At 48.1% G+C, this 13,995-nt stretch overlaps 1 protein-coding gene across 1 annotated transcript in view; it reads left to right on the top strand.

The window, feature by feature from the left end:
* LOC130382769 (AT-rich interactive domain-containing protein 1B-like) overlaps positions 1-13,662 on the top strand; it is a 71,155-nt gene extending 57,493 nt beyond the window's left edge. The window contains exons 8-15 of the mRNA XM_056590658.1: positions 1,999-2,242; positions 5,050-5,222; positions 6,946-7,078; positions 7,966-8,088; positions 8,389-8,464; positions 8,928-9,660; positions 9,952-10,082; positions 10,403-13,662. Of these exons, the coding sequence (XP_056446633.1) occupies positions 1,999-2,242; positions 5,050-5,222; positions 6,946-7,078; positions 7,966-8,088; positions 8,389-8,464; positions 8,928-9,660; positions 9,952-10,082; positions 10,403-12,271 (3,482 nt within the window). The 3' untranslated portion in view covers positions 12,272-13,662. The remainder of the gene's footprint in view (positions 1-1,998; positions 2,243-5,049; positions 5,223-6,945; positions 7,079-7,965; positions 8,089-8,388; positions 8,465-8,927; positions 9,661-9,951; positions 10,083-10,402) is intronic.
* Positions 13,663-13,995: the final 333 nt, after the last annotated feature.

The raw sequence follows: 13,995 nt of genomic DNA, 5'->3' as shown, positions 1-13,995 counted from the left end.
ATGCCCAAGGGCAAGGCCAAGTCTGTGTGTGTGTGTGTGTGTGTATGTGTGCCTCTGTGTGTGTGTGTGTGTGTGTGTGTGTGTGTGTGTGTGTGTGTGTGTGTGTGTGTGTGTGTGTGTGCCTGTGTGTGTGTCTGTGTGTGTGTCTGTGTGCTTGTGTGAGCCTGTGTGTTTGTGTGTGTGTGTGTGTGTATGTGTGCGTGTGTGAGAGAACTAGGGGCGGGGACCAAAAGGGGATATCCCCGAAAAATCTGAGAATCCGAGATTTGCCCACTATACACCCTCATCGTCTCTCTTTTTCACACTATCACCTTATCTCCTCTTTACCCCGCTCCCTTTCTCTAACCAGCTCCCTAAGCTCACTGCTTTATATCATCTGAGGGGATAACCGTTTCTCCCCCCGCTCTCTCTCTCTCTCTCTCTCTCTCTCTCTCTCTCTCTCTCTCTCTCTCTCTCTCTCTCTCTCCCTCTCTCTCTCTCTTTCTCTCCATTACTATCCTCTTTTCTCCCACCATGTAGAGAAGGGAGTTGTTGAATAATTCAGACTTAACATGAATTTTTAAAGTATCTTTATTTTCCTTTTTCCTTTTTTTCCTGGAGAAATCTCACGGTGCACGGAAAGGCCAGGGATGCTCATCCAAAAGGCTGGCTTTTAACGCTAAACGCTCATTAGAATCCGCTCACTTTGCGTCTGGCGAATCCTCTGCAAAACGTTTCCTCTTTCAAAGCACCTATTCAGATATTCATCTCCTGTGTTACTTTTTCTTCATTTTCTTTTTTTCCTCCCTCCACAAGCTTCTTCCACTGTGGCTACTTGTACTTGTAAACGTGTCTCTTCTGCCATTCCTTCTTTCATTCTCTCCATCCTCCTAGTTTGAAATGTTCCCACCACCGTGGAGTCACCACAACAAGACGAGCGCTCACGCCATTTGAACCCCAGTTTGACATCTCGCCGTGATACAAGTGTATCCCGGGCTTTATCCTCACACTCTCCTCATTAAACACACGCTACCTCATCTCCACCACCAATGATAAATGTGGTATTGCAGCGGCGCCTCAATGCACACAAATGAACTAATATGTACTCGACACATTGGGGAAGTGAGTTCACACTTCCCCAATAACCGGCCAACACACACGCACATCCACACCCACACACGCACACATGCACACACTCACACACATGCACACCAACGACCTGCTTATCATTCCCTGTCAACCCTTTGCTTGGATCCGGCCGCACCTAAAATGATGTATATTTATTATATATAAATGTTTTAATTCAGTTAACACGTTATCAAAAGGCTAATAATGCACCACATGCTGCTGCCTCCCTGCAGCCCATCCAGGCAGAAGCCTCCTGGTCTCCTTCGTCCTACTCCTTCCTCTCTCCTCTTATCTTCTTCCCTTCTCCTTCTCTACGCCTCCTTTTCTCTCTCTTTCTCGGTCTCGCTCTCTCTCTCTTGCTCTCTCTCTCTCTCTCCCTCTCCCTCTCTCTCAGGTCTCCTCTCTCTCTCTCTCTCTCTCTCTCTCTCTCTCTCTCTCTCTCTCTCTCTCTCTCTCTCTCTCTCTCTCTCTCTCTCTCTCTCTCTCTCCCTCTCTCTCAGGTCTCCTCTCTCTCGTCCTGTCTCTGTCTCTGGGCGTGCCGCCCGCGTAGCCTAGCCTGTTACTCTTGGCTAGCGCTATCATACGTAAGCGCTTCTGGCCTCGGGTCCACAGTTATCTCTCCAATACAGCACTCTGCCGCTGCTGCCAAGGCTAGGCATACTTAGCCACCGCTAATACACTGATCACGTCATGCGCATGGTTGTGAGCGCACACACACACACACACACACACACACACTCGCGCGCGGCTGCACACACGCACACATACCACACATGCTCCTGAAAATCCTATCTATCGAGCAACATGTAGGTACCCGACCCGCAGAGAAAGAATCCCTTCTTTCTGTTGCACTTTGCTCTAAAAATGAGGGTTGACTCGACTCTAATCCAGGCAATTATTTCCCTTGCTCTCCTTTACGTACTTTCTATCTCTGTGTCGCCGTCGCCTCCAATCATCCATATCTCTCTACTATTTCTCTCCGTCTCCCAGCCCATTCGGGTGGAGGCTCTCTGCAGGGACCACAGACCCCCCAGTCCTCTGGCAGCAGCTCCACCACAGAGACAGCTGCTGAGCTGAAGCCGCCCACGCCCGCCACCACTCCGCTGGGACAGGTCACACCGTTGCCCCCGAGCAGGTAAACACACGCCGCAGTCCTTGCCCACATGCAAATGCCAAACAGAATGATTTGGTAAATGTCAAGAATCATTGTAGAGGGATGTTTTTCGATATTGGAACACTATGGGGGCTGGGATTCAGGGAGTTTTAGGGTTACAGTTAGGCCATGTTTTAAGTTAGAATTGTATTTCTAAATGAATAGGCAAGTACCATGTTTTGCGGTTCATGTATAATTCAAGTACCTCAGAATGTACTTGGAGAGATGAACACAAAAATTTGTTCAAGTAAAGTTAAAATGCTTTTCTAATGAAATACTCTAAATCAATCATATAAACCCTCCAAATCCTCTCGGAAATACATTTCTAATACCTATTTTGAAAACAGGGAATTGAGAATTGCCTAACAGATGAGGAAAAAGTTGTGTTCTTCAACAATCAAACTGTCGATTGAATAACAAAATATCATTTGATGTGAGACTGAGTGCTCATCCATGTCTTTGAGGCACCATTTACTCGGGTAAAGGTTGCATTTTCTTAATCCACAAAATCCTCCTTGGCGTGGCGTTGTTGTTTATTTACAATTGAACCGTTATCCAGCCTCCCCTTCAGCCCGTCGTAACTTCATAATGATTATTGCTGGTTGGTTCTTAACTTTGCAATACACCAATTAGGGGTAAGTGTTGCTCATTATCCAACTCAGGGCACACTGATCGATCGAGTCAAAGGGAAGAGGAGTTCAGCGCAAAATTAAACGTTATGATCTTCATTTAAATCCCCAATGTTAAAGCTGGTGGGAGTGATGCAGTCAACATGTTGTTTAATCTGCAACAAGAGGAGGAACTATCAACAGGTGAATTTAATTTGCGAAATAACGCTCTGATTTCAACAAACTTAACGCATGGACCTGCTGGCATAGATCTCTTCTCGCCTCTCTCATTCATCCGTGAGCCAGCCACTTTGGCAGCAGAAAGACCTGATGGTTGGTGGGAGACAGGTGTGGGGTCGGCTGCCTGCACCGCAGATCTGCCAGATGGAGCCACGATCCGAACAGTGGATTCTTCATTAACTGTGTGGCTTGCATCCACTTCTGTCTATTCGTCCACTTGTAGGCGGAAGGAGTTCTGAGTGAAAATGCATACATGGCTCTTAGTGTATATGATGGAACCTGGGGGGAAGGCATTGACTTATTTTGAACCCGTGCCTCTTTGTTTGAATCCAAAGTCTGTTGCGTCTGTATCAACTCAGATCAGGGATGCTGTGGAGAGAAGCCACAAGATGATTGGGCAACCTGTTATGTTTACTGCAGAGTGCAGACACACTGATATTTGTGTCTCCAGGTTCCCCCCTCTCAGAGTCCAGAAGAGCCAGATAGCTCCGCTTTGGGAGCAGCCTAGTCTCACAAGTCAGCCTGATGGCAGACAACCTCAAATGTGGGGTGTAAAGGGCGTTTCACTTGCTTTTGTGTCTTCTTTGTTTTGACCGTTAATGTTGCTTGAGGCAAGGATTTGTTAGCGTTTGATTGGCGAACAAAAACACTGTAGACTAGTCACTGTATAAATATACTTAAAATTCCTTTCTGAAAGCCTAATCAACTCAGGCTAATTAACTTGCTTCAGTAGAATATCCCCGTAACGAACAGGAAGCAAGGCATCTCTCCGCCCCTTGCAGTTTCTGGTTTCCGGCCCAGGCTCTTTGCCGTCTCCCCTCCAGAGTTCAGTTCAGAGTTCAATTATAAAATAGCAGAATTTCTCGATCACAAAATTAGGAGCAGCATAACTTCTTGCCAACTACGTACGACCTTGTAGAATAGATAAAATACTGGAAAATCAAGTTTGCAGGCTAAGTACTTTCTAGTCTTTAAAACCCAGGTCATGTTTTTCAACGCCTTGGTGCCGAGAACAAGAGATTATTCCTCAAAAGGATGTTGTCTTCGAGGACCTGTTTGTATTAATCTTAGCTTGCGGTAATCATGGGAGCCCATATGCTGAGATCCAAGTCCAGATGTTGATGTGGACTTTGCAGCAATAGCAACAGCATCTGGACAACAATGTCCAGATGATGCAGGACAGGATACCGTCTGGTACAGCAAATGCTCCAGAGTTTTCCTGTCTCCGCAGATAGATATGGGATGGATAAGAGTTAAAGCATGACGATGACTAACTGTTTCCATCCATGCGGCAAGATATGAAATGTTGAGAAGCAGCCTATAGCATTTAACAACATATCAGACAAAGGATTTGGTCTCTTGAGACATGCTTTGACTGCATGTGAGTGTGACATATTTGAAACATTTTAAACTTAGAATAACCTCACATTTACAAAGCAATACATGTCCAACCTGTCAATCCTGTCACTCTTTGTTCTTGTCAGTTGCAGTGTTCATAAATCATTTTATTTACTTATTTATTTTTCATTATTCTTTTTATTTTTTACATACTGTCTATCAGTGCTTTTATATGCACTTTTCTGTTTCCCGGTGAAGATGCTTTCTTTCTTGTGGGAATTATATTTTAATATTTACTGGTACTGCGAATGCCTGCCACCATTAATGTGAGCTGAACATGAACAAGGGCAAACACAATAAACTGCCATCATAGCCACAAAAATGCAAGCACTGAAAAACCATTGAAACTCCTCTACACCACTAGCAGCGCTCACCTGTGTATCATCCTGTTGGTTCTCGGAGGGTTTCGATGTCAACACTGCAAACGTCACCTCTCCCACCATCTCCCCCTCTCTCTCTTTTCTCCTCTCTCTCTCTGTCGGCCTCCCTCCATCCTCTTTTTCCCTGTTTCTTTATCTTTTGTCTCTTTTCATTTTTTCTCAGGACGAGCGTGAACGTGCAGGACCCGTTCTCGGACGTGAGCGACCCGGCGGCGATGCACAAGCGCGGGCCGTCGCTGCCGCCTAGCGCCACGTACCAGCCGGGCCTGGGCATGCCCGACATGATGATGCGAATGCAGTACGAAGCCAAGGACCCCTTCGCCGGCATGCGCAAGAGTAAGTGGCACTTCCTGTCCACACTGAACTCAGAGCCGCCAGCCCCCTCACTGCCATCCCACATCCCCCCCCCCCGTCCCACTACTGTTACTGCTGTTTTGGAGATCTCTGGCCCGAAGCAATGAATGACTGTGGAGACATGTGAGTAAAACAGGGTCTCTGTGGTCGCCTTGGGCGTATAATCGATATGAGGAAATGCAATTGGAAACATTTCCACAGTTCTATTTAGTTGTTTTTACATTTCGCTCTCGATAATGATCTCTAATGGTTCTTTATTTTTTGGTGAAAAGAAAAAAGAAAGTGCCTTCTAAATATTGAAGCGCCAGACAAGGACCTTTCGGATAAGTGGTCGTCTGTGAATGAAGTAAAGACTGCATCTCCCTTTAGTTAATTGTGCCTTTCTGTAAAAAGCCACTTCAAATGAGCATTTATTTTCAAATAAATATTTGAAATATAGTCATAAAAAAACAAAGTGATTTGGTCTCATTAATTGTAGATATTAAATTCTTGCATTTCCACTCTGCGTTCTGTAAATTGCTTCATCAGAGTTTGCTGGGAATCCAGCCCTTTGGCAAGCATATTGAACGTTCAAAGTCATTATATAGAAATCGTCTTGCTAATGGACTCATTTCCTCGTGTTGACTGAATAGATGTGCAAAAAATGACAAATATAAAAACATAGTGACAAAATTCTAATTCCTGTCCATATTTATCCTGAGGCAATATCTAGGCCCGTTATAATCTTTTTAAGATGTCTTTATTTGATGTGAAATTATCTCAAGTGGTTATCGCTATTTCTTTGGATTGAAATGAAGCGCTTGACACTGTTTTCCTCAACTCCTTTATTCTTTCTCACCTCGACCAGAATCTTCACGAGCCTAGCTTCTTGTCGTAGAAGATTCACCTGCGGCCATTGTTCCTAGCGGTGGTGTGATTGACATGTCTAATCACGTTGTCATCTCAAATCAGAACAGATGTGCATGTTTTATTAAACATTTAATTTAATTTTCTCGCCCGACCTTAATCTGAAAAGCCAGCAGACTCTTTTATCTTCTTGTTGCATAGACATTGTCTCATCCTCACCTTTATATATTCTTTTCATCATATTCTTTCCTCAAACTTTCATCTTCTGTAACCCTGCTGAGTAGCACCTGTTTCAACCAAACTACCGCGGTTTACTTTTGAGAACAGACAGCCGAACCGCAGCGCTCACGAGAAATAAACAGACTGGAGTGTGAATGAGTAATGTGGCGGACGCTGGCTGCATGACAACAGTGGCCTCAGAACAATAGGCAGGAGCTTTATCAATAGCAATTATTTAAAGAAGACCACTGCCCCCTGGTGGTCATAATAATTGCAACACTTAAATTCTCATCAAATTCAAACTGAGCTACAATCGCCATGTTTCCCCAATGTTTATCAATTATCCACATTGGCAAATGTATATATATTAGTCTTATGTATCAATATTTTTATCTATATATATCTTGCTAATTTACTTTGTTATATGAGGCTATTTAACATTTAAAGGTTTCAGAGACAGAAAAATGCTTTTGAGACAGTGCCTTGGTATACATAGCATAATCCCTATACTGTCTAGAGGCAGGAGCAGGGATGTGGAAGCCAGTGGATCAGCAGTCTCCAGGGTAGAACAACCCATGTACCTACCATCACAGTGTGCCATGATGCTTACTGTGCGGATGATCCCACCTGTGTCTTCTAGTGGCGGGGGCTGACCCCTACATACCAAGCCAGATGTCCAGCGGGGGCATGCAGGACATGTACGGGCGCCCCCCCTCCGCCATGGGCATGGGCCAGCGCTCCCAGTACCCCTACGCACAGGGCTATGACAGAAGGTAGGTTCAAGTCCCACTCGTCCCAGACCCTCTTGGGATGTACAAAGTCCAATCAGGATTTCTTCAGCTGTTTGTGATCAGCTGCTGCTGACAATGGTTGCTCTGGACAATCTGTCAATGAATCCATTATTTACTGACAGCAGATATTGAAGTGATTATTTTGATTGATGGATGTTTTTTAGTGATTCGTCAGCAAAATACCGAGCTTGTGCTAGCTGTAGCTTTAGACTTTACCCACAAACTCAGTATAAAGATAACTCTCTTTTATTGGCTGCTCATCGGGCAAAAAATAGAGCAAATTAATCGGACACCACTTTGGTAATTTATTATGTGCTATTAAGCTATGTGATATCACACTGATTAATCCGCAATGAACACGATCGTTAGTTGCCGCCCTATAACCAACACATACTTTCACGTTTGACTCATGTAGGCCTGCTCCTTCAAGCTCAGATAGCTCAAAGCTGAGGACTAAAACGGGCGAACAGTCAGTTTATTTTCTGCATAGCCAGCCGCCTTGCAGCAGTCGATGCCTCGCCTTCCCCATGTAGATTAGAATAGAGCTTGATTAGCCCCAAGGGCAAACTCGCTACGCACATGCACGCACGGAGTCTTGCAAAAACAATAAAGGGTAATCAAAACCAAAAATCCATCAAAAACAGTTAACATACAAAACACAAAACAGGCGCTACAAAAACCTATTAGTGACACACAAAAGATAAACACCAACACTGTGCATAAATGACACCAAATCCCACAGTCCATGTCACGCTCTGATTGGCCATTCCTAATACCCGGTGTCCAGCCTGCGAGTGCTGGTGAGAAGGAAAGTTCTGGCTGTCCCCTAAAGAGGAACTGTGTATGTGTGTGTGATTGATTTGATCCAGACCCGACCATGTGATGGGCATGGACGGGGGAATGGGCCCTCCAGGGGGTCAGAACAACATGGTGGGCCCGGCTAACAACGATGGCAGCATCTACTCCCCCAACAGATACCCTTCACAGCAGAGGTTTGTGTGTGTGTGTGTGTGTGTGTGTGTGTGTGTGTGTGTGTGTGTGTGTGTGTGTGTGTGTGTGTGTGTGTGTGTGTGTGTGTGTGTGTGTGTGTGTGTGTGTGCATGTGTGCGCGTGCGTGCAAGCGTGGGCATGTGCGTACACGTGTGTGTACGCAGGTGCGGGAATAAACTGTGCTTAAATGTGTTCTTTTGAAAACAAAGACAGATGTCATTAATAGAAGGAATATTGTGTTTCCTGCTCAACATTGGTTGAATACATTTTGAATTTGGATGATTTTGTGCTCCCCCTCTCAGGCATGACGGCTATGGGCAGCAGTACCCGGGCATGCCCTATGGAATACACCCCTCTGGCATGTACCCACAGCAGCAGGTGAGAGACCCCAGCATGTTCGTGCGAGAGGTCAATTCCTTGTAATGTGATTTTAAAAATCCTATGATTGTAATGTCTCTCGATTATGCACTTAAAGATGCCATTAAAGGCCAAATTGGCTTTGGCTTAGTTCTCTAATTTCCACAGTCATATTTTTTCATCTATTCCACCAAGTACGCCAAGATATTGGAAAGTAATTTTGGTTAACAGCTATTACATCCAAATGAAATTAACATTCTTAATAATGTCGGGACATGACGTCAACATTAGGATGAGGTCGTTCACACTGGCAGGCTTCACCATTGAACATTTCCAACACATTATGTTGAATCAGTGTTACACGTCCTCCTCACTTTATCCCTTTCTCTTGGAACCATTTCGTGTTATGCAAGCAAAATACATTTTGAACGCCAGTTGGGATTACGTCTCTCACAGTGTGATTAATGTGTCATCCTGGCCCCAGCAGGGCTACAAGCGGCCCATGGAGGGCATGTACGGCCCCCCCAGCAAGAGGCACGAGGGGGACATGTACGCCATGCAGTACGCCAACCAGCAGCCCGACATCTACAACCACTACGCCGGTGGCTACTCGGGCCCCGAGCGCAGGCCCATCCAGGGCCAGTACCCCTACCCCTACCCCCGCGACCGCATGGGCCCCTCGGGGCCCGGGCCCCACGGCATGATGAGCGGGGGCCCCCCCGCCGGCAACCACCCCGCCGACGGCCCCAACATGTGGCCCTCCAGGACGGACATGGGCTACCCGTACGGCGGCCGGCACGCGGGCGCGTCCCCGCAGATGGCGGCCTACGGCGCCGTGGGGCGGGACGACCCGGAGCAGTGGCACCGGCAGTCCGCCTACATGCCGTCGTCGGGCCACATGCAGCAGCTCTCCTCGCGCCAGCCCCCCTCGCCGTACCCCAACTCCTCCTCCATGGCCAACCACCTGCCCAGGGCCCCCAGCCCGGGGGCCTTCCAGCGGTCCCTGGAGGCGCGGCTGTCGCCCAGCAAGGCGCCCTTCATGTCCGGCATGAAGATGCACAAGATGGGGATGGCGATGGGGCCCGGCATGCAGGGCGCGGGGCCCCTGGGGCAGTTCCCGCCCAACCTGCGGAGGGACCTGAACTACCCGCTGGGGTCGGTGGAGGCTACCATGCCGGTGCTGAAGCCCCGACGCAACGCCACCTCCAAAGACACCGGTGAGCCGGCGGCGCGACCCGCAGAGCCTTGGTTTCACTGTTTAGCGTTGTAGACAGGGCTGGAGCTACACTGACATAAGCGCTCACCTTGTCACATTAGCCCTTAATTAGCTGGTCATTTCTAGAAATGGTCCGCAATAGCCCCAATTATTTGCACAATATCCATAATTACGACAATTACTTTACCCAATTAGTGTCCTGCATTACAGCGCTGATTCCATTCTTATTCTCATCTCTCTCTCTCTCTCTCTCTCTCTCTCTCTCTCTCCCTCTCTCTCTCTCTCTCCTCAGGGACCCCTGAAGCCTGGCGCGTGATGATGTCGCTGAAGTCGGGTCTGCTGGCGGAGAGCACGTGGGCTCTGGACACGGTCAACATCCTGCTGTTTGACGACTCCACCGTGGCCTCCTTCAATCTGGCCCAGGTAGGCAGCGGGGGCTTCTTCCATCAACACCTTTGACAGATTTGTATTGCCTTGAGAACAGGGTTGAAAACGACCTGTTACATTTTATGTTGTTAGAGTTCTAGTGCTGAGCATAACCGGTTGTAAATTCTATTTTGATACATGAAATTGGGTGTTATTACATAGAAATAACCTATGCATAATATAATGCCAATAACAATTTGTGTATAGTTATTATATATTGTGATAAATAGATTAGTCATTTTGAGTACATAAGTATAGTAATTATGAATGAAATTCTGAATCTTCTTAATTTCTCATTTATTTTGTTTTCTCTCCAGTTGCCAGGTTTCCTGGAGCTCATCGTGGAACACTTCCGTCGGTGTCTTATCGAGATATTCGGCATTCTGGAGGAATACGAAGTCGGTACTGTGGCCCAAAAGAGCCTGCTGGAGCCCGTTCCAAACCAGGAAGCAGAGCCCAGCCCCGAACCAGAAGCAGAATGCAACAGCCAATCAGAAGCTGAGACCGCTACAGGGGCGGAGCCTATGGAGGAGCAAGCACCCGATAGGCCGGATGAGGATCTCCCTGTCGCCGTCGAGCCTCTGGCACCGGTGACTCCTGAAAAGCAGGAAGAAGTGGAGGAGGAGATCACGAAGGAGGAAGGGAAGGCAGAAGAGAAGGCAGAAGAAGTAGAGAAGGAGAAGGAGGAGGAGGAGAAGAGAGCCGGGGAGGCGAGTGAAAACAAGGCAGAGTGCAAACCGGAGACAGCCGAGCTGCCCGCCGCAGAGCAGGAGCCCAGGCCTAAACAGGCGAGCAAGTACGACAAGCTCCCGGTCAAGATCGTCCCCAAGGACGACCTGATGGTGGACCTGACGGAGACGCTGGGCCCCGTCACCTCCTTCACCAGCGGCCTGCTTCACTGGCAGGCCGGCGGCGGCGACTCCACCGCCCACATCCAGACGCACTTCGAGCCGCGCGGGGACCCCCCCTCCTCGGCCTCGAAGCCGGGGGCCGGCAAGCCCGACGGCGTCGGCGGCGAGACGGAGGAGGCGGGCGGCCCGGCGTCGAGGAAGCGCATCACGGCCACCATCGACGACGTCCTGTGCGCCCGGGTGGACGCCCTCTCCCACGCCCACCCCGCCCGCTCCCTGCCCTCCTACCCCTTCAGGGTGCACCCGGACGGGGAGCGCGACGGCATCACCCTGCTGGAGGACGAGCCGCGCTGCCTGGACGAGCCCTCGCTCTACACCACCTCGGCCTGGCAGGAGTCGCTGGCCAAGCGCTGCCTCTGCGTCTCCAACATCGTCCGCAGCCTCTCCTTCATCCCTGGCAACGACGGCGACATGTCCCGGCACCCGGCGCTGGTCCTGCTGCTGGGCCGGCTCCTCCTCCTCCACCACCAGCACCCCGAGCGGAAGCGGTCGCCCCCCGCCGCCGCCCACCCGCGGGAGGAGCCAAAGGAGCAGGGGCTGTCCTCGGGCCGGGAGGAGTGGTGGTGGGAGTGCCTGAGCTCCCTGCGCGAGAACGCCATGGTGACGCTGGCCAACGTCTCGGGCCAGCTGGACCTCTCCGCGTACCCGGACACCGTCTGCCTGCCCGTGCTGGACGGCCTGCTGCACTGGATGGTGTGCCCGTCGGCCGAGGCCCGGGACCCCTTCCCCTCGGCCCCGCCGAGCTCGCCCCTCACCCCGCAGCGGCTGGCGCTGGAGTGCCTGTGCAAGCTGAGCATCCAGGACGGCAACGTGGACCTGCTGCTGGCCACGCCGCCCTTCAGCCGCCAGGAGAAGCTCTACTCCACGCTGGTGCGCTACGTGGGCCAGAGGAAGCACCAGGTGTACAGGGAGATGGCGGTGGCCGTCCTGTCCCACCTGGCCCAGGGGGACCCCACGGCCGCGCGGGTCATCGCCGTGCAGAAGGGCAGCGTGGGGAACCTGGTGGGCTTCCTGGAGGACGGCGTGAGCATGGCCCAGTACCAGCAGAACCCCCACAGCCTGCTGCACATGGGCCACGCGCCGCTGGAGCCGCCGAGCGTCAACATGATGTGCCGGGCTGCCAAGGGGCTGCTGGCCATGGCCAAGGTGGAGGAGAACAAGGGGGAGTTTGCGCTGTACGAGAGCCGGCTGCTGGACATCTCCATCTCCGCCGTGCTCAACTCCGGCGTGGTGGCCATCGTCTGCCAAGTACTCTTCCACTACGGGAAATTATGACAGGAGGAAAGACGGGACTAGCGACTAGCGAGTCGGGATGTACGACAGACGTTGTTCTTTGTGTGGTCTTTTTCTATTTGTATTTAAACCAAATGGGAGAAAATGTCTGTTTGTTTTTTTAATAAAGTATCCTCGTATAAAAAAAAAATCTCTATATATGTACATACTGTGGGCCCCCAGAAGATTTGTTTTTTTGGGAATTGAAAACTAATTTTAATACAAATATTTAATACCTGCTGTCGTTGGATGAATTATTATTTAAGGTTTTATGTTTTGTTTTTGTTTGTTTACTTTTCTCAGCCAAAGCTGCCACCATAGTATTGGTGCTGATTCGTGTGGTTCGTTCAAGTCTTTCGAGATGTTATTGGGTTTTATAAACGCTACGATACACATCACTTTTTGTTATGGAGAATATTTAAATCGTGACATTGTAGAGTAGTAGGACATTTCCACCACCTCTTCTTGGGAAAAAAAACACTGACTTTTTTCAACCGAATTCTTTATGTCTCCATCGCTGGAAGATAACATCGTGCAATAGGACTCGTGTTAAAGTGGTTGCTTTCGAAGTGCAACCGGGTGTGGAACTGTGGCGAATATACGCAGTGTGCGCTTTAGGCCATGAGGTGGCAGTGTAACACCAGCCATTCGACATCATGGACCGTATGAAAAAATGTCTAATTGCTCCGTCACAGCCTCATTCAGCTTTTTCACAAATGAACTTTGCGTTTCCTCAGCACCTGTGTTTGTCTGCATTATTTCTTCACTATGTATATAGACCGTTGTACATTGGTCACACATTGTTCCTTTCAATCTTACAATCAAGAAAAGCGAGAGATGGGACTTTCTGACTATTATAACAAAAAGCTTTTATTATTGGTAAGATTTGTTATTGTTATACATATTTTGTAATTGGGGTCAAATATTTGAACATGGCTGATAGTAGAAGATGTTTCAATGTAAAACACAAAAAACGTAACTCTGAATGCATTGTATTATAGCTGAGAAAACAATCGCTTTGGTAAAATTAAATGTGGAAGTGCCAGGTTTGAGTCTGGGGAGATCACTAATGGAGGTGAAACATGGGAAACCTCAACACATTACTGTCTCAATGATGTCCTCCATTCATGTCAGTGGGCATATTTTTTAACTTAGACAATGCTCAAAAAAGAAAACGTGAAAAATGCTCATTGTAAAAAACAAAAAAAGCCTTTTTTTCATATGACTAAGTGTCTCTCTTTTATTCAAGATACATATTTATACTCTGTGCTGCACATGTCACAAAATAAATGTACGATGACCATCGTTAAGCACTGGGGGACGTTGCATTGTGTCCAGACAATCCTAGGCCAATAAAACATAATTTACTGCTGGCTGACCTGGCTCTTATTTCACAGAACCATTTATAAGTGCCACCTCAGTAAGTCACAGACAAGGTTGAGGTTGTTTGGTTATGCACTCCATGTGACGTGAGGCGCCTTAGAGTCCAGAGTAAAGAATACGATTATGTGAATAATCTCTTTTGGTCTGTGTACAAAAGGAAAGGAAGAAAGTAATTAAAACAATTGTATTTAGAAATCTCCTATAGCCATAGCAACAACATGTTGTAAAGTATTCTACAATTGGGCAATCATATAGTAGTTTTATGTCTTAAATTATTTGTAGTGCTACCATTGACTATGGATACGCAGTTGTGTATATTGTATTGAACTGTTGATACGCCAGAG

Source organism: Gadus chalcogrammus, chromosome 5 (assembly GCF_026213295.1).
Source record: "Gadus chalcogrammus isolate NIFS_2021 chromosome 5, NIFS_Gcha_1.0, whole genome shotgun sequence".
In the NCBI taxonomy this organism is placed as follows: Eukaryota; Metazoa; Chordata; class Actinopteri; order Gadiformes; family Gadidae; genus Gadus; species Gadus chalcogrammus.
The sequence above is the reverse complement of the archived record's forward strand: the minus strand, read 5'-3'. Positions and strand labels throughout refer to the sequence as shown.